We start from the raw sequence: 18,959 nt of genomic DNA on the forward strand, positions 1-18,959 counted from the left end.
TACTCGAGTGGCCGCAAAGGCACCGTGGAGGCGGAGCGGCGCGGCGGCGTGGAGCACCGCGCGCGGGACAAGCAGGTAGGCGTGACCGGGTGGGGGTGGAGATTCGGCCTGCGGGGCCCAGGGACGCCAGTGCCAGAATTGTGCCCCCTCGCCGGGACCCAGATCTAGAAGGTGCAGGCTGAGATGTCCGGGCAGGAGTGGTGCCCGCTGGGCCCAGAGAACCTGTCCTTCCCAGCCTCCACAGGCCAGGCCAGGGATGAGCCCGTAACATCCCAGGCTGGAGGCTTGGTGGGGAGGGGGCATGGTTTGCTTTAGGATCAATCGCTTGCACAGCAAAGATGGCCAGAATTAGAGGCCTCCCATCTGCAGGGTGGGTGACCACTGGCCTGCAGGGAGGCTCATGGGAAAGCCAGACTCCAGATGGACTTGGGGAGGGGGAGGGGGGTGTCCCAGACTGCAGGTGCTGCCAGGGGCAACCAGAAGCAGAGAACTGCCTGAAGGGAGGGGTGGCACTAGAGGGGCCTTGGGTAAACTTTCACATGTTTGCCAAGCAGGAGAAAGTGGGCGCTGGATGGGCATTAGTGTGAACTGGATCTGTGTAGGTGGCCGGCCACACCCATGGCTGAGACCCCTGCTGGCCCGCTGCTTGCCCGTTACCCCCACCCTCTTTCCACTGCTCAGTGCAAGTCACGTCTGTTTTTGGAACGACCTTCTTCTGGCCAGCTGACAAATGAAAAGTTCTAAGTGTATTTGTAAACACTGCACCTGAATCAAACCCATCCTGGGCTTAGAGTTCCTGCCTTTTGGGAGCGAAGGTTTAATTCCACGCCTGTGGAGATAGAAAATACATTTTAAGGTACTTTCTGGGATATCATCATAACGTTGGATGGTAATGTTACATGGACTTGTGCTTCTTGGTACTGAGGATGAGGGTGCTGCCCAAGGAGCAGCCCGGGTCCGTCCTTCTCTTCCGAGAAGTGGGGTATTGATAACGGGATGGTACATCTTAGCTTGGTTCTCCTGTGTAGCAGGTAAGGGGGGGCAGGCGGGAAGCTGTGTGAGCGTTAGCTTCATGGGCCAGGGTTTAGGCTGGGCCTGGTTCCACCAGCTGTACTGCCTGGGGGCTTTGTCCCTGGGGACATGGTTCACTCAGTCCTTAGGACTCTCTGGGCGCTTGCTCTCACCCGTTCAGAAGGTGGTGACATAACGAGGTGGTTCCAGCAGCACCAGGAAGCGCTTCCCCTGAGCCGAGGGCTCCCTGGCGTTGCTGTGAGATTGTGGGAGCTCGGGCCGGACTAGTCTCTGAGGTTGATGGATGCCACTCCTGGGACAGTTTTTGAAAGATTGGTGTGGGAGTTGGCTGAGGTTGTTCTCTTTTCATTTTGCCCTCTGCTATGGTCTGAATATTTGTGTTCCCCCAAAATTCATCTGTTGAAATCTAACCCCCAAGGTAATGGTGTTAGGAGGTGAAGCAGTAGGGAGGCGAATGGGTCCTGAGGGAGGAGCCCTGATGGTGGGGTCCCTGCCCTTCTGAGAGACTCCAGAGAGCTCCCTGTCGGGTCTGCCACGTGAGGACCCAGCAGCAAGGTGCCGTCTGTGAATCAGAATAAGGCTCTCAGTAGACACTGAGTCTGTGGCACCTTGACCTTGGACGTCCAGCCCCCAGCACCATGAGAAATAAGTGTCTGCTGTGTATAAGCCATCCAGTCTGTGGTCTTTGTTGTAGCAGCCCTAGCTAAGACACCCTCATGTCATGCAAGAAAGTTCCTTTCAGCAAAATCTCAGAATACAGATGGTCCTTTAAATTAAATACACTTTAGCTTTAAGACAATAGCACTGCATTTGCTGTATTTTCATTTTGTCATGGGGCTGGGAGCCCCTCGCCAGGCACCAGCCTGGAGTTTAGACCTCCTGGACCCGGCCCTTCACCGGGCCACAGAAGCACAGGTGTCCTCCCCAATGCCATGTCACCGCTCCCGTGCTTGCCAGGCTTCACTGGGCATACACTGGGTGGCTCTGGCCCAGGTTCAGTGGGACCCCTGCCTCACCACCCCTGCTCCAGGGTCTGCCCCTGGAAGTTGCTCAGTCGGGGGATGTTTGGGTGTTGAGTTCTACAGATCTCCGGTTTCCAGCCCAGTGTCCTGTGCCCCTGTCTTTATGTGGTGCCCAGAGCTCCACCCATCACCTCTGCCTTCCAGGTGATGTCCTTGAGGAGGGCCAGCCTGGGTCAGGCAGCCACCCAGTGAGTCTGACGGGCCAGTGAGGGGACACGCTCCTCCCTGCCTGAAGCTCGCCCTGTATGTTGCCCAAGAACTGTGGCAAATGGCCTCATGGAAATAAAGTGCATCTAACTGTCGCCAAAATAAAGGAAATGAAGTTGGTTTTGTCCCTTAATTGTTAATGGGTTATGTCAGCTCCTGGTATTTACTTAGTGTTCATATAAAAAAGTTCTTATAAATACTGGCATTTTCCAGGTGAGCGCACTCCCTGCTTCACAGTCTACTAGTAGAACAGTGTTGCTGTTGGTTCTGCGAAATGCTGCAGTCTGGTCATGGCAGGACCTGTGTCGGTTCATTGCTGAGTGCCCCTGAAGGGCCAGGGCTGTGCCAGGGTGATGTGGGATGTTGGCAAGTGCAGCCCAGAGGATCTAAGAAGTGGAGTAACTGAGCTCATACATGTGTGAAAATTATGAGAAGTGACAGGTGGTAGCACCAGCAGCACTTGGCAGTGCTATTTCTAAAGGTGGATTCAGCCCAGAGCAGCAGGGCCATGGCTACAGGCAGGGCCAGCCACGGAGCAGCAGGGGTCACGGTGAGGCTCTGTGGAGACTCGGTTGTCACTATTCTGGAAACTCTCCCTTCCCTGCACACGGTCGCTCACCCTCTGTCCGCCTCTCTATAATTTCTCCAACGTGCCCTGAGGCTCATGTCCACCAGGCGGGGAAAGTTCAGAAGATAAGAATCACTGCTAACAATTGAAATTTTGTTGTGGATAAAACACAGATTTCCATTTGTAAGCCCGAGAAAGGGATGTTTTGGCAACTTTGGAGGTGGCATTTTAACTGAGACTTGAGACAGAAGTGCGAGTGGGGAAGGCCCCTGGGGCCTGGCTGAGGCCTCCTGCCTGGTGGGACTCTCTGAGGTCTGAAAGGACGCAACTTCTCCTCTAAGGCTTTGGGACAGGCAGTTGGGCAAGGCTCAGCCCATTACTGTCTTGGGTGGCTCTCAGCTTTAAGGATCTACACACAGTTGCACACACAGTTTTCTGTGCACTGACATGCTGCACATGTTCCTGAACGAAGCAGACTTGCAGAGAGTCTAGAAGGCAAACCCTGAAACCCCACTGAGAGACTCACCTCTGGACAGACCTCTGGCTTCCAGCAAACTCCACCTGCCCTCCACGTGGTCTTGTCCACAGGCGGCCTCTCACTACTTTTGGAATCTCGGGACTCAGCCCCATGGCATGGTTTGGTACCTTCCGCTTGGTTGGAGTTCCCTGGGGCGAGTCACCAGGACCTCCAACCCCTCTTGTCTCTGCAGCAGGCTTTCATCCGCTGTGGTGGGCAGGACTGCTCCTTCCCCCTCACCTGGCAGCCAGGAGCCAGCGCTCACCTGCCCACCTACTCACCATGCCACCAGAGTACATGGCGGCAACGGGATTTACACATTTCAGTTAAGATTCGTTGAGACGTTAACTCTGGCTTCTTGTCGAAATCCCTGGGAAATTCCCTTGGCTTTGCACGAAGTCTGGACACCACCCCGTCTGCAGTCAACACAGAGCAATCAACGTGTGTCCTGAGACGTGTGGATGCCATGGAGCCCTTGGCTGTCGGCCACAGGCCTCCTGAAAGGAGAGGCATCCTCCGTGCGATTGCAGTGAGACAGGTGGCAGGTCTTCCAGCCACAGTGCAGCCCCTTGGGACGACCTCCCGTCTTCTGTGACCCGTGCTCTGGGATACTAACCTCACTGAGTCCCAGCCTCTGTGGGATGTCCGGGCCTCAGGGCTGGCAGCTCTTCACTTTCTTTTGGCACCCACTGTGGGAACCCTGGATGCAGGCAGCCGTGTCCCTGCCCTCAGGCGTGGCCCCGCTGCGTGGTGAGGCCGGCACAAATGTGCACAGAGGCCTGAAGGCTCACATGGACGCGGGGGAGCTGACAAATCCTGGGGGTCCAGGCCTTGCCGAGCACCAGGGGCCTCTCCCCACGGTCAGCCGCATCAGCACCCTCACCCCCCACCCATGCTTCTGAAATTGAAATTGCAAATGGCCCTCCTGGACCCCATCCTACCTGAGGATGAGCCAAGGGGTCCCAATGAATTCACATCCGAGGAGCCACCAGGCCACTTTGTGGGAAACACCTCCTGGAAAGGGGTTATGGGACCCACTTAAGGACCCTGAGGGAGCTCGCTGCTCCGAGTGTGTTTCTGGAGTGAGTAGCTGAAGTTCGCCTCCTTTCCTCACCTGGAAATGTGGATGGGTGCTGTCTGCAGAGAGGACTCCTGGAGAGAAAGGAAGCCACCATGCTCAGCTGGCTGTCCCTGTGTCAGTGGGGATTGCAGGAGGTGCTGGGGTCATCTGTGGGCAGGCAGCCAACAGCATCAGACACTCGGGAGAGACTGAGGGCCGTGTGGACGGGCTGGATGCCATTCACCTCACCTGCCCCAACCAGGTGCCCATTGAAGGGCTCAGCCACCAACGGGCAGTGTGTATGCCCACCTCTCATTAGCTCAGATGCAGGCATCCTCATGTTGTGTGTCAAGGACTCATGTCCAACAGGTGGGGCTGAGCTTGGACCCTGGCCTTGGGGCTAGGCCACCAGATCCTGGGGTTGGCCACAGTGGGGCCGCAGACTGGCTGCAGAGCCTGTCTCCCATCCAGGACAGTGGTCACAGAGGCACTTCCCCTGAGATGCTGGTCTCCAGAGAAGCTCCCAGAAAGCTGTTGGAGATGCACCATGTGCTGCTGGCCTGCCCAGGAGACATGACACCTGTTAAGATGTGTTCTCATGGGGCAGCGGCGTCAGAGAATGTGAGCCCTCCGTGTCCATGGGTACGCTGGTTTCCACAGGCTGACAAGGCCAGGGCTGCTCCAGGGACACAGTTCTGAGGGGGTGGGGGGTTTGCAGGCAGAGTGAAGGAGCCTGCAGACTGCAGATCTCGGTGACGGCTTCTTCAGGCACAAACAGCCCATGCGGCTGCTGCAGGAGCTGAAATTCCAGCTGCCCAAGCGGAAGAAGGGACCCGAAGCCGCCCTGCCTCCTCAGGGAGGTGATCAGCCACCGCAGAAAACGCCATGCTGCAACCAGGTCACGCCTGCCACCTATTTCCACATCTTCACTGTGCTAAGGGATTTGAATAACTTTGAGGGTGTTGGTTGCTGAAGAGCTTACACCTCATCTTTTCTTTAAAAAACTGTGCAACGTTGCAGTCTTCAGAAATCAGCGCTCAGCCCTGATAGCTATCTGGCCAAATCAAAGGGGGTGAGAACACAGATCAAGACGTGGCTTAACCTCCCGGGTGTGGGTGTGGGTGTGGGAATTGGACGGCACTGCCCTCCCTGCCTCAGGAGGTGAGAGGTTAAGGACCGTGTCCTCTGTCTCCACCCCTTGCTGTATGGCCAAGGAGTACCTGGCCAGCTCCAACAGAGGTTGCCAAAGAAATTCTGCTCACAGATAATAACTGGGGACCCCGTGACACGGCCATTTTAACATGTGGCAGCCTGTCCCCCGAAGGCTTCCCTTATAGGACCATTAGTGAGAGGTGGTCTGTGTGGTGACTCAGGGCCACCCAGACCCGGCTCCAGGCCTGGCGCTGCTGCTCACCTTCATGTCTCTAGGTCACAGCTCGTCCTCCGGGGCTCACAGGCCGTGTGCTTCTGCTTGGAGTCGTATGCGGAAAGAGGAAGTGACAGATGTAAAGAGTCGGGAACAGCAGCTGGCTCTGGCACTGCTGGGCAGGGGCGGTTCTGCATCCTTCGCCATGGGTGGGCTGCGGGGGTGGCCTGTGGGACAGCAGTCCACATGTGGTCAGTAAATCCCAATGTCAGGCTCCATTCCTGGCCTTCTCGAGCTCTGACACCAGGTGCTCCTGGGCTGGGGGCATGAGGCTGTACGTTTGCCCACGGGGTCATCCTCTTTACGAAGGAGCACCATGCTGCGTGGACAGGTGCACTGAGCAGGCGTGGGGGACATGGTGTCCTGTGGCCCTGCCTCCTCTCTCCCCAAGAAAGGAAGCCCGTGCTAGTCTCTGAGCTGGCAGAGGTGTGGTCTACGGAAGCAGTAGTTGAGGCCTGAGCTGGGCACAGTTCATCTGAACTGAGTTGTCCAATAGGCAGGATCTGAGGAAGGCCACTGGCCGAGTCACTGTGAGGTCATCGCTGGAGCTGCAGGTGTGCAGCGGAGTCGCTCTTGGGTGGACACCTGCCCCAGAAAGTGTCTGGTTTGGAAGGAAAGGCCTGTGTTGTCCCCTGAAGTTCTCAAGGCAGCCCCTGAGGCCCGAGGCAGCCTGTAGGCAGGCCCAGCTGGTGCCCAGTGGGGACAGACCCCAGGGCCCACCCACTGCAGTTGTGTCCCTTTTACTTGTGGGGAGAGGGGGGAAGGTCTGCTCTCTGCCTCACATGGTCCCCGGTGCCCACCTGGAAGGTGCTTTTCTGATGACTCCACACATGTGGGGTGAGGAGCTGACAGCGTCACAGCAGAAACCCACCTGGTGTGAGAAGGAAGGTGCCCCAGCCTTGCACAGGGAGAGGGGAGGCTGGCGGCTGGCCGAGTATGGTTTCCTGGGGCGGCCGCACCAGCACCACCGACAGGAGTCACTTAAGCGACAGGACTCTGGTCTCACTGTCTGGAGCCAGAAATCCGAGATCAAGGTGGTTCCTCCTGGGCCTGTAGACCGTCCCCTCCCCAGATCCTCATGTGTGCATCCCTGTGTGCGTCTTCCTCTTCATGGATGTTCATTTGTCAGGACACAGGCCATGTTGGACCAGGCCCTACCCTAATATTACTAATAACATCTGCAATGACCCTAACCCCAAATAAGGTCACATCCACAGGCACGCAGGGCAGAACTTCTACATATGGGGGAGGGGGCACAATTCAGCCCCTAACAGACCACAGGGTTTCCTCAGCTCCCTTGTCCCCCCACCTGTCCTCCCAGCATGTACACCCGTCCTCCCTGCACGTCCACCTGTGCTCTCCTCACTGCCTCTGCTGTGGCTGGGCTGCCGGCTATGATGATCGGAAGGAAGCAGTTGGTCCCAGCCGAGGGAGCCAGGGGACGCAGCCCACTCTCAGCCCAGGCCCCTGGGCACCTTTTCCTATCGTTTTATTCTCTGAACCGTGTCTTTTCACTGTACCTGACTCTGCGTCCCCATCCTCAGCACCCTCTGTATTTCCTGAGCCCCGCAGGTACTTAGGAACGGAGATGCTCTTGTCTCTCCTGAGACGGTCTCTCCCCGTTGCTCACCCTGGGTTCAGAGGGCTTTCGTGGCTCTGCTGTCCTCTGACCTGGGACCTGTCATTTGGGAGAGCAGGACCAAGGGGTGTCTGGTCCTCCAGCAGTGAGGCTCCTACGGCCTCATTCTCCAACCTGTCGCAGGCAGTGCCCCTGGCACCAGGTGGCTGCCCGTGCCCCGGCTTTGCAGAGTCTCTGGGCATCGCTGCCTCCATGAGCGTCCCCTACTGCTACCCGTAGGTCCCCCGGAAGGGCTCCAGGGGAGGTGGGTCTGGGGAGGGGAGCTGTGAGCCACATTTTCTGTTTCCTGTTTCCAGAGCCAATTCCTGTAACTCCTTCGGGTTGTTTTGGTTGGAAGAAGGAAGGGTGGATATTTTTCTGTGGTTCAACTATCCCCACTTTAACTCTTATAAGAAAGTGTTTCCCTGTTCTCATCTGGTGAAGAAAATGCGTTGAGCACTCATTTCCTTTCCTTGCAACAGACACCCAGAGCCTCTGTGAGGGCCGGGCCAGGGACGCTCACATAGGCCACACCACTACGCCCGCCTGGTGGGGTGGGCCTGCCTGCTGGACACAGCTCAAGGCGAGGCAGAGGCCGGCCTCACCCCTGCCCCACTCTCTTCTCAGGGATGGGCACTGCTCTCCTCAGTCCCCTCCTCCTCCTCTCTCTCCCTCTCTTCTTCCCCCCTCCTCCTCCCTCCCTTCCTCCTCCTTTTCTCCTCCCACTCCTCCACTCCCTTAGCCTCCTCATCTCCTCCTCCTCCTCCTGCTCCTCCTCCTTCTTTGCCTCTCCTCTCTTCTGTCCAGAAGCTCCGCAGACCCTGATGATCTGGGGGGTGTGGTCATCCCCCCCCGGCCTGGAGGGACAGCTTCTCTCAGATCCTGCTCCCTGAGGAGGACGAGCACCCCCAGCCTTCGGGGTTACAGATGCCCACATGTGTGTCCAATACCCAAGAGGGCTGGCCCACGGCCCCGTAGGACCCCTGGATCCTCAGGAGAAGTCTGGGCTGACGCCACCCAGGTCCCACCAGTACTGTTTGGGTAGTTCTTCCGGAAGGAAGCCAGCCACATGGTCTTGTCATGTGGTCATTGACCTCTGATGTAGATCGCTCAGGAATTATAGGACTTGGACAACCAATCCATATAAGCACATACTGGGAGGGCCTTAGAGTTAAATATGTTAAATAATGAAAAAAGTAGCCCGAAGCTACCCATATTGGTTTCCTGGGGCTGCCGTGACCACGTTTCACAAACTGGTGACACCAACAGACATGTATTCTCTCACGGTCCTGGAGGCCAGAAGTCTGAAATCACGCTGCTGGCAGGGCTGTGCTCTCTGAAGGCCCTGGAGGAGGTCCTTCCTGTCTCTTCCAATGTCTGGGACTCCAGGCGCCCCTGGGCTTCTGGCCGAATGGCTCCAGTCTCCGCCTCCCTTTTCACGTGGCCTCTCGCCTGCATCCGTGTCCTCTCCTCCTGCAAGGACACTTGTAGTCATTGGATCAGGGCTGACCCTCAATCCAGCATAAGCTCATCTTAACTCATCACATCTGCAAATACTTTCAAATACAGTCACATTCTGAGGTTCCGGGTGGGCAGGCATGGGTTCTGGGGCTGCTGTTCAGCCCAGTACATGACCCACGAAAACATAGAGTCAGAATGCTCGCAATTTTCTGTTCTGTTTGGCACAAAAGGGACTTAGTAACAAATGCCCTCAGCAAAGCTCTTCTGCCCAGGTGGGTGTGGTCTCCACGTTAATGTTGCCACCTGGAATCCTTATTTTGAGGCCACCCTTTCAGTGTCCACATTGAGCGACAGTTGAACAGTGTTCCATTTTTAGCATGTGTTGACTTAAGAATGTATCCAGATTTGAGCTCTATGCTCAGGAAAACTAGGTACTAAACCACGAATGCAGACTAACCTCTGGTGTACTGACCAGCTCGTTTTCAGCCACGCCGGAACTCAACCATGCTCTGTATAGCTCACCATTTGGTCCTCATCTGGGTCAGCTCTGTGACTCTTTGGTAGCCCCGCCTGGAAGGGAGGGTGCCGGCAGGGCGGGCCCAGCACTGTAGTCCAGCTCAGCCCCACATCTGGCCCCGTTAGACGCAGGATTGTGGATGTGGCTGTCTCTACATCTGGAACAACGTTTAATTAGCCTGGGGCCAGTGTAGGCTCATTGATTTACCTAGCTTGAGAAGAGACACAGCAGGGGTCCACTGTAGACTGAGGCACCCCCCTTGACAGGGGCTACGGGTCACTCCATGTGTGCTGCACCAGCACAGCCAGGATCGGTGAGCCTGAGAAGGGGCGGTGAAGGATTGAGAAAAGACAGACAAGAGAAGAAAGCTGGGTCTGGGTGGGATGCTGTCCTCTCTGATGGAGAGCTAGCGACAGCACCACGGCCTGAAAGCCGTCTTTATTTTATAGCCAGATTCTAGGAGGCAGAGTAAGGGCGTGGTTACAACGTTCTCGTGGGTTTCGAATCTACTCAGTTACTTGCACCTGATCAAGCTCTGTTTACTTGCTGCACCTCCTGCAGCCTATATCACTCAGCCATGTGGGGCCACAGGTTCGGACCATAAGGTCAAGCTTACAACTACAGCCTTTGGCTATAATTGTGCTGGGACTTATATGTGGCTTTGCCATGAGAGTGTTGTGCCCTCTCATTAGTCCCAGGCTTGAACCTGTCCAAACGCTGTAGCCGCTCTCCACACCATGCACAGCAGTGTCCCCAAATGTTAAGGAGACTTTCCGCCTTGCAGTTTCCCTCCTCATAGTGCAGTTGAGGTAGGAGGAAGCTGCCTGCATCCTGTGGGAATAAGGCAGGACACAACACAACTGGCCAGCCCCTCCGTTGCAGCAAAGTGGCCCTTCATCCTCTGTCTGTCACACCCAGGTCCCATTCCTCAGGAAACCCGTCATCTTGGTCTCTCATAACTAGCCATTTCTACCTCCTCCCCCTCCCCTGTGCCCCATTCCCATCATCTTCCCCTCTAACCAGACCTCAGCTTCTCCCCTCTACCTCTGCGAGCCAAGCGGGTGTTTGGAACATAAGGCTGGCCAATACCAGCACCTCCTCAGAGTGAAAGCCCAGGTGGCTGATACCCCTCACCCTGTGTCTTGACCCTGAACCTCTTCAGAGAGGGCCTACTCTGCTGGGGCCTCCTTGCTGGTCCTGCCCCAGGGCCTTTGCACATGCTGCCCCTCTGTCTAGATGCCTACCCCCCGCCCCCCCACAGCTCTGCTTGCTGCTGCCTGTGCTCAGGTGTCTGCTTACATGTCCCTCTCCAAAGGCCTTTTAGGATTCCCACCTGGCACCTTCCATCACCTCCCCTCTCATTTCTCTTCATAGTGCTAGGCTGGTACCTGCAGACCGGGTGATCAGCTGCTCCCTGAGACACTGAGGGGCCTTTGAAGGCTCAGTTCTGCCTAATTCGTCCAACTGGATGCTAGGCAAAGCTGCCACAATGCCTGGAGCTTGGGTCACTCTCCTTAAATAGGAGGGACAGCCATTGTTTAATTTCTACACAAGGTGAACGCAATCCCGCCCACAAACTGGATGTCTCAACAGCGTAACAGTCACCCATTTGGGTGGAGTACACCATGCAGTCCTGGAAACAAAACAGCAAAACGCAGTGTTGGCTTTGGTCAGGACCGCCTCTCGGGGAGCTGCCAGCCTTACTGGGCTGACTGCCTCTTGGGGCTGAGCGCTCTTGGGGCGCCTCTCTGGGCTGAGCGCCTCTCTGGGCTGAGTGCCTTTCTGGGCCAAGCACCTCTCTGAGACTGACCATCTCTCTGGGCTGAGCACCTCTTAGGGCTGACCATCTCTGGGCTGAGCGCCTCTCTGGGCTGACCATCTTTCTGGGCTGACCACCTCTCTGAGATGACCATCTCTCTGGGGCTGACCATTTCTTGGGGCTGAGCGCCTCTCTGGGCTGACCATATCTCTGGACTGACCGCCTCTCTGGAGCTGACCATCTCTCTGGGCTGAGCACCTCTCTGGGCTGACCATCTCTCTGAGATGACCATCTCTCTGAGGCTGACCATCTCTCTGGGGATGACCATCTCTCTGGGCTGAGCGCCTCTCTGGGTTGACCACCTCTCTGAGGTGACCATCTCTCTGGGCTGACCATCTCTCTGGACTGACCACCTCTCTGGGGCTGACCGCCTCTCTGGGGCTGACCATCTCTCTGGGCTGAGCATCTCTCTGGGCTGAGCGCCTCGCTGGGGTGCCCCTCCATTGAGAAGCCTGAGCGTAAAGGTCTCCGGGCCTTGCAGGGACACCATCTGCCTCACCCTGAACTACACCCACTGCGGCCTGTGAGCTCCTCACCCGCTTTCATGTTGATGGATACGTGGCAGGCACCCTGGCAGCCTTTTTCGTGCCAGAACGAAACAAATTGGGTCTGTTCGGTCCTATTCCTTGCGCCAGCTGGAATTTTGCTCACCATGAGGGCCAGCCCAAGGGGAAGGACTTCCTTTTGTTCTGCAATGTCTCCCAAGAATATTGTAACAAGTTTGAGCTCTGAAATCAGAGAAGCAAACAAGCAACAAAAACAAAACCCAAAACAACAATAATAACAAAACCTGGCATATTTTTTAAATATATTTTTATTTCGGAGAGAAAGGGAGAGGGAGAGAGAGATAGAAACAATGATGAGCGAGAATCACTGATCAGCTGCCTCCTGTATGCCCCCGACTGGGGATCAAGCCCGCAACCTGAGCATGTGCCCTTGGCCGGAATTAAACCTGGGACCCTCTAGTCCACAGGCCAACGCTCTATCCACTGAGCAAAACTGGCTCGGGCAAAACCTGGCATATTTTAATATAAGAATTCAAACTGGAGATGATTTTAACACACTCCTGGAAGTGCCTGGGCGGGTTGGCTTTGGAGCGCCTCTGTGCAGAGCCCTGGAGGGCCAGGTCTACGGCCAATTACAGTGGGAGCCCCTCTGCCATCAGCGCTGGCTAACGTGAGGCTGCGGCTGTGGTCCTGGGCTGTCAGCCGGCAGTGGCAGGACCCTCCCGGCTGTGTCCTGCCTGTAGCCCTGTATGTCTCAGGTCTCAAGTGGAGAACCCTCCGAGATGCAGCCTCGCGCTCGGGAGCAAGAGAGGCCCAGGTTTGTCTTCTGAAATAAAAAAAGAAACGTACCTGATCCTAGGCTCAGGACCTCCCTGCAGGTGGTGTACCAATCCCGGTGGCCTTTGGCTCATCCTTCCCTCTTGTCCGGGGACCTGGATGGTCAAACACGTCCAGGCCTCTCGGCTTCTTCCCCTCCCCACCCCCCATTGCATCCCCTGCAGCTCCGGGCGTACCTGGCATCCCTGGGGTGACGCCCACAGACGTTCACAGCACTTGGCGCAATTGCTGGTTACCCCTTACAACAGTCATTTCCCCTTTCACAGTGGAAACCCAGGCACGGTGGGGTGAGGCGATTTGCCCAAGGCACGCTGCTTGGAGTCGTGCAGCTGGAACCCCAACCCAGGCAGCCCCCCAGGCCTGTGCTCTGACCAGCAGGCTCCCTTGCCTGTGGCAGGCACTGTGTGGCTCACAGGTTGTGGAGGACCCAGGCAGCAAGTGTCAGAACACGGGCCCCTGGTGCCCGGAGCGCTAAAGCAAGGGTGCATGAGAAGCGAGGGCGGGTGGAGGCTTCAGCAGTGACGTGGCATTGACAAAAACTCTGACAGAAGTGGGAGAGGCCATCCCTGCATCTCGAGGTTCGCCCCGGGGTGGGGGCGCGGGTAGGTCAGGGAGAAGGGTGGTGACAGTAACCCCGGCCTACACTCCATCGCCGCCTCCCAGAAGCGGCTACCCTAAACGCCAGCATGGTTGCCTCCCAGACTTGTCTGCAGCTCTGGGAAGTTGGACACTTTGTCTGTGACAGTGTCGCCTGCTAGGAGAAGGGCCAGACGGCCCATGGGCCCCACACCCACCGGGTCAGCATTCTCGGGCTTCCCAGACCCCGCCTTCCCAGCTGTGATAAAAGGGCTGGAGCCGAGAAGGGGGGCCGCCATTGCTTTGTTTAAAGTGGTTTAGGTTTTCTTTTCAAACAAAACTGTCTTTAGCCCTTGAAGCAGTGGTTCTCAACCTTCCTAATGCTGCGACCCTTTCATACAGTTCCTCATGGTGTGGTGACCCCCAATTTCATTGTTACAAATTGAACATAATGAAAGCATAGTGATTAATCACAAAACAATATTTAATTATATGTGTTTTCCAATGGTCTTAGGCGACCCCTGTGAAAGGGTCGTTCGGCCCCCAAAGGGGTCGCGACCCACAGGTTGAGAACCGCTGCCTTGGAGAGTGGTGCTATGGCTATTCGGTGAGGTTCCTCCAGAGGCCTGAGGTGTATTTTAAGCAGAGACCAACCCTGCTTTCTTCAGGAAGCTCGGGAGGGGTTGGGGTGATGAGTCAACCACATCTGTGGTCCGTGAGTGGAGGTGGTGACTCTGGCGGCCACCAGCAGAAAGGCCCCCGGCTAGAACGTGGTAACGGTCCTACGCTTCCTGCCTGTGTCCAGGAGGACCTGCACCAGCCTGGGCAGGCTCGGGACCTCCGTTGGGGATGTCCAGTGCCACCCGGTGTCCTATTGGAGTGGCGAGGGAGCGCAGGGTGGCACCAGCCTTCTGGCTACGCTGAAGGGGAGCTGCCCAGAAGGTGCTGGGCCTAGTGTTCAGGGAGCCCTGTCCTTGGTTCCCCTTCTTTTGGGCTTGTCATGGACAGAACACCGCCCAGATGGAGAGGGAATGTGCTTGTCCTCTGTTGCAAGGACAGAGGGAACAGAGTTCCTGCTCTCAGGTTTTTCAGGGTCAGCAGGCAGGGCCAGTGGATGTTGACCACATCAGTTATGGCTTGTCTGGGGGGCTCAGGGCCCCGACAGGCAAGGACTGGGTCAAAGGCTTGCTGGCCGAGTGGCTAGACAATGGGTGCTTGGCTGGCCGGCCAGCTCCACCATCACGGTGCCAGACGGTCTTCATCCCGGGAGCCCTGCGCCAGGGGTCTTTCCTGCTCTGTGGTTTGAGAACAACCTCAGAAGGACTGTAGGGGGCGGAGGGGGGCGGGGACGGAGGGGTGTTCCTGCACTTGGGCTTGTGCCCCTCTCCCCCCCTCCCCACCCCCTCATTTTCCAAACCACACAGACCCTGGGCCTGGCTTCAGGACAAGATTGTCGCTTAACACACGTGTGTGCAGGTTTCCTCCAAACACTTCATCTTTCACTTGTGGGGTCTCAGTTAAATTCCTCTAAGGCTGGCTTTGGGTTGGTGGTTGTAAAAGTAGCTTAGGTTTTGTCTCTGCTCCTTTAAGATCCCGCGGCCGCCGCTGCCAGATACCAGAGCTGAGGGAGGGCTGCGCCTCCGGCCTGGGCCTCCCTCCTTTGATCTCCAGAACCTCGGCCAACAACAACAGAGCTGGGCTGAGGTTATTACGTCGTCTCCGTGTGCAGGGTGTGTTTCCACATGACACGACAGAGGTGCTTTCTGCAGGAGAAAACACACTCATTGCTTTTCTCCGAGCCGCTCAGCCCGGGGGTCCCGGCGCTGTCATCAGAGAGCAGCCCTTCCACACGTCCAGTCTGTTCCTCTCTGCTAAGGGCACAGACTTGCGCGGTTGGTAACGCACGGCGCCTTCTGACTTACGGCCTTTAAATATACATTGTTCCCTCCCAGCTTTGAAATGAGCTTCCTTCGAAATAGGAAGCACGAGGCTTTAATACGAATGAAAGAAAATGAACCGTCCGGCGGGCTTTCCCATGGAAGCATCCAGGTTGGGGGAAGACCAATTGCGCATCTGAAACGCGGGGGCTGGCCCTCGCCTGAATGGGGGTGGCTGAGGGTGCGGAGGGGTCAGGCATTGGGAGCCGCGGGTCCTGCTTTCATTGTGTGTGTGTTGTGACCTGCAGCCAGTGTGCTCAGGGGACAGCAGCTGCGTTTGGAAGATCGATCACCCTGGACTTTCCTTTTTCTGTGAAACTCGGAATCATTAGCTCTGAAGACAAAAACAGTAGCAGCACAACCGGGAGTAGAAAGTGAGGTTCGCTGCGTGCCTGCAAAGTGACTATAACATTTAGTGTTGAACAGAAAGCAACATTCCAGGTGCTGAGGCTGGAAACCCCTGAGGGTGGGGGCATATGTTATGGTCACTTCTCAGTGATCGAGGGTGAAATACTGCGTGTGTGTCATGCATTCGTACTGTGTCTATATGGTGTGTATTACACGCGTCTGTACATATAGGTATTCATAGACTAGATGCACACACTCGTGTGTACGCTCACATACATTTAGTGTCTGTGCTGAAACGCGTCGTCCCTGCCTGGGGAAGCCTGCTCACCCTCCGCCGCCTCAGACCCAGTGGAGACTCTGGGAGGACGTGGGTTCAGGTCCTGGGGTTTGGGGTCAGGGGCTGTAACTGCTTCTCCTCCGAATCATGTGGGTTAATGAAGGAACATGCGTTACCTCCAAGTGTGGGAGAAAGAGAATCCCCGCCACCACGTTGTTAAACCCAGCTCCTCGCTGACCCTCTGCCGATGACGATGTGGCCCCTGCCTGTGTTTACGGGGCATCACTCCTGCAGCAGGTGGCCTGGGTCCACCTCTGGTCACCTCTTCATACCGACACGCTGCGGGCCCGCCATGGGCGGGATTCCTGGCAGAGTATGTGTGTCATCAGTGGGTGTGCTCTCAGTCTCCTTACCACAGGCGTGGCCGTCATCTCCAGCAAGGTCCACGTGGGGGGGCCTGGGGAACCGTTCCCTCCAGGGTCAGGGTGGTTTGGGGGTGGATGAGTGCCAACAAATAAGTCTCCCAGGCCAGGGGAAGCGGGGTGTGAAATACATTTCATGTCTTCTTAAAACGAGCAGAATTGTGAGAGGCTGGGACAGGGATAAGAAGAAGCCAGAGACCTCATACAGGGTGTAAGTTTCCACTCTCATGTGAAGAGACACATATGTTTATTTTAGGAGACCCTTTGATCCCAAATGACTGGGTTTCCACATGCAAATTCCAAATTTGGTTATTACAAAGTCTGATTAAATCGTCCTAACCCAGAAGTACCGATGGGCAAAACCTAGGAACGCCCCTGCCGGATCTTGAAGCTCTGTTTTAAGTTTGAAAAGAAAGAAACGAAAACCATCTGCAGCTCGTTGGGAAGCCTGTTTGCAGGGCCCCCTGCCCGTGAACGCTCGGTTTCATCATCCCTAATCTTTCGCTTTAAAATCAGAAGTTCAGAATAGCAGTTGCAGCAGCCCCCTGAGCGGGGCCCGGCGTGGGCCCCAGCTGCACATGTGTCGGAATTATTAAGCCCATAAAACTACATTGTCACATCTGAAACCGGTTAGCCGTTGAAACCGAGACTTCCACTTCAAAGCTGCCGTGGTGTTTCCAGACAGACGCTGGCGGATCACCTTGAAGTCAAATTCCATCCCCTGGCAACCAGCAGAAAGCGGCCTCTGCCCCCTCACCGGGCCTTTCTTACAAAAGGCAAGCTCTGAACGTAGCCGGACTCCGAGCCACTCGGGGCAGATGGGCTCCCACACAGCCCTTGGCCTGCTGGCGGCCAGAACCCCGCCTGGAATGGCGAGGGGGGGCTCTCATTTAAACAGCCTTGGGAGCAGCTGCTCCCCTCCCCCTTCCAGATCACCCTGAGACCTGGAGTGTAGGCCCTGCGATCCCAAACGGTCACCCAGCATGTAAGGCCATCCTGTCCTGAGGGACCCACCGCGTCACCGTCACCGAGGGGGCATCCTGTGACTGTCCTCCTAGGAACAGTGAGTTCTGGGAAAATGCCGCGAACAGTCCTGCTCAGTTTGCCTCCTCCCTGTCGTCACCCCTAGAGGAGCCCCTCCTCCAAAGGAGCCCCTCTCTGCCTCCGTCTTCCTCTCTGTCACCCCCCCCCCCCCCCCACCCCAACCCACCACACGCTTGGACTCTGGTCTGCACAAAGCCCCCTCCTGCATCCCCACTGCACCTGGGGGAGGAGACACAGGACTTTGGAACACGCCCAGAGCTCTGAGGAGCAGCCCTGACCTCAGATTTAGGAGGGCAGTGCTGCCAGAAGCCCAGATGTGCTGGGGCTTTCGGTCGTGGGCCATCAGGGGCTGTGAGCTCCACTGAGTGGGTCGCCTGAGGCTGTTTTAATGGAAAAGAAGGGCTTCGGAGCAGCTCCTGTGTGTGTCTGGAGGCGGGTGGTTACCCAGGTGCCAGCCTCACTCTCCTGACAGTCACTCTGGATTCTCATCACCAATACCCTGGGCCTTTCACAGAAAGGGGACCTGCTCCCGGGACTCCGCACACAGCTGGTTTTCTGGACAGAGTAAACATTCGCCCCTGGGGAACACCATGTTCTCAGGAATGCAAGCCGAGAGGCCCCTTGGAGTCTGCAAGGAATCCACTTGGAGAAGCAAACGCGTTTCCTGGTGTGTGTGCATCACATGGCTCGCTCAGAGCAGGGACTATGTGTTCCCTGCCCTCAGCCTGGTTCCCGGCCGGTTTAGGTGAGAGGAGGAACTCGAGTCAGAAGCTCCGGTGTCAGGGCTGCAGTGTTACCTCCTGTGTCCTCCCAGCACACCTCTCCCTGTTGGGGTGCAGGTCCCACAGTGGGGGGTGAGGGCGCGCCTGGCACATGTGGGCACCTGGAGAGCCCCACTCCCTCCGCGGGATCCCTTCCTTGTTTCATGGAAAGGAAACCGAGGCCCAAGTGATTAGGTGGAGGATTCAGGATTGTCAGCCAATAGCAACAGGACGGAGACCAGGCCCAGCTTCGGGCGGTGGGGCCAACACTGGCCCCAAAGACCCCATCCTCCTCCCGGGGACCTGCGGCTGGGACCGGATGTGGAAGAGGGTCTCTGCCAATGTGACCTTCATCCTGGTGGGGCCCTAACTGCCTGCACCTGCATCTTTGTAAGAGGGAGGCAGTGGGAGACTCGGCACAGAAGAGGCACAGAGAGAGGCCTGTGACAACGGAGAAATTGGAGAGATGCGTCCACAAGCCCAGGAACACCTGGCCCACCAGGAGCTGGAAGAGACAGAGAGGATCCCATCTTCCCCCATCCCCCAGCCTCCTGAGAGCCCCCGCAGGGTGAGAGGGGTAGGGCCAGACCCCACAGCAGAGGTCACAGCCACCCAACACTGACATGCAGAAGAAGGGCCTGGGGTCCCTAAAGCGTTAGGGCATGTGGGGCTGATATCCTGTCCCCAGTGGCCAGCAGATGCTGGGGAATGAATGGACAGTGTACCAGGGCCGCTGGGGATGGGAGCAGGAAGGAGAGGATACCCAGGGGGATCAGCAGGTCAGTAGTGCTGGATGGGCAGTGCCGCCCGGAGGCCTGCTGGCTGGGTAAGGGAGCCAGGGATGGGGATTGGGGGGGTTCAGGAACAGAGCTCCGCCGAAGAGGGGTCTGGGGGTGCAGGAACAGAGCTCCGGGGATGGGGAGAGGGGGTGCAGGAACAGAGCTCCGGGGATGGGGGTAGGGAGTGCAGGAACAGAGCTCCGGGGATGGGGGGGAGTGCAGGAA

At 56.9% G+C, this 18,959-nt stretch overlaps 1 protein-coding gene across 1 annotated transcript in view; it reads left to right on the forward strand.

The window, feature by feature from the left end:
* The window catches only part of NKD2 (naked cuticle homolog 2 (Drosophila)), a gene marked incomplete at its 3' end in the record, with an annotated part of 76,719 nt that overhangs the window by 49,375 nt on the left and 8,385 nt on the right, over positions 1–18,959 (forward strand). Inside the window, exon 5 of the mRNA XM_015563115.1 lies at positions 2–75. Within this exon, the coding sequence (XP_015418601.1) occupies positions 2–75 (74 nt within the window). The remainder of the gene's footprint in view (position 1; positions 76–18,959) is intronic.

This window comes from Myotis davidii, unplaced genomic scaffold (genome assembly GCF_000327345.1).
Source record: "Myotis davidii unplaced genomic scaffold, ASM32734v1 scaffold135, whole genome shotgun sequence".
NCBI lineage: Eukaryota > Metazoa > Chordata > Mammalia > Chiroptera > Vespertilionidae > Myotis > Myotis davidii.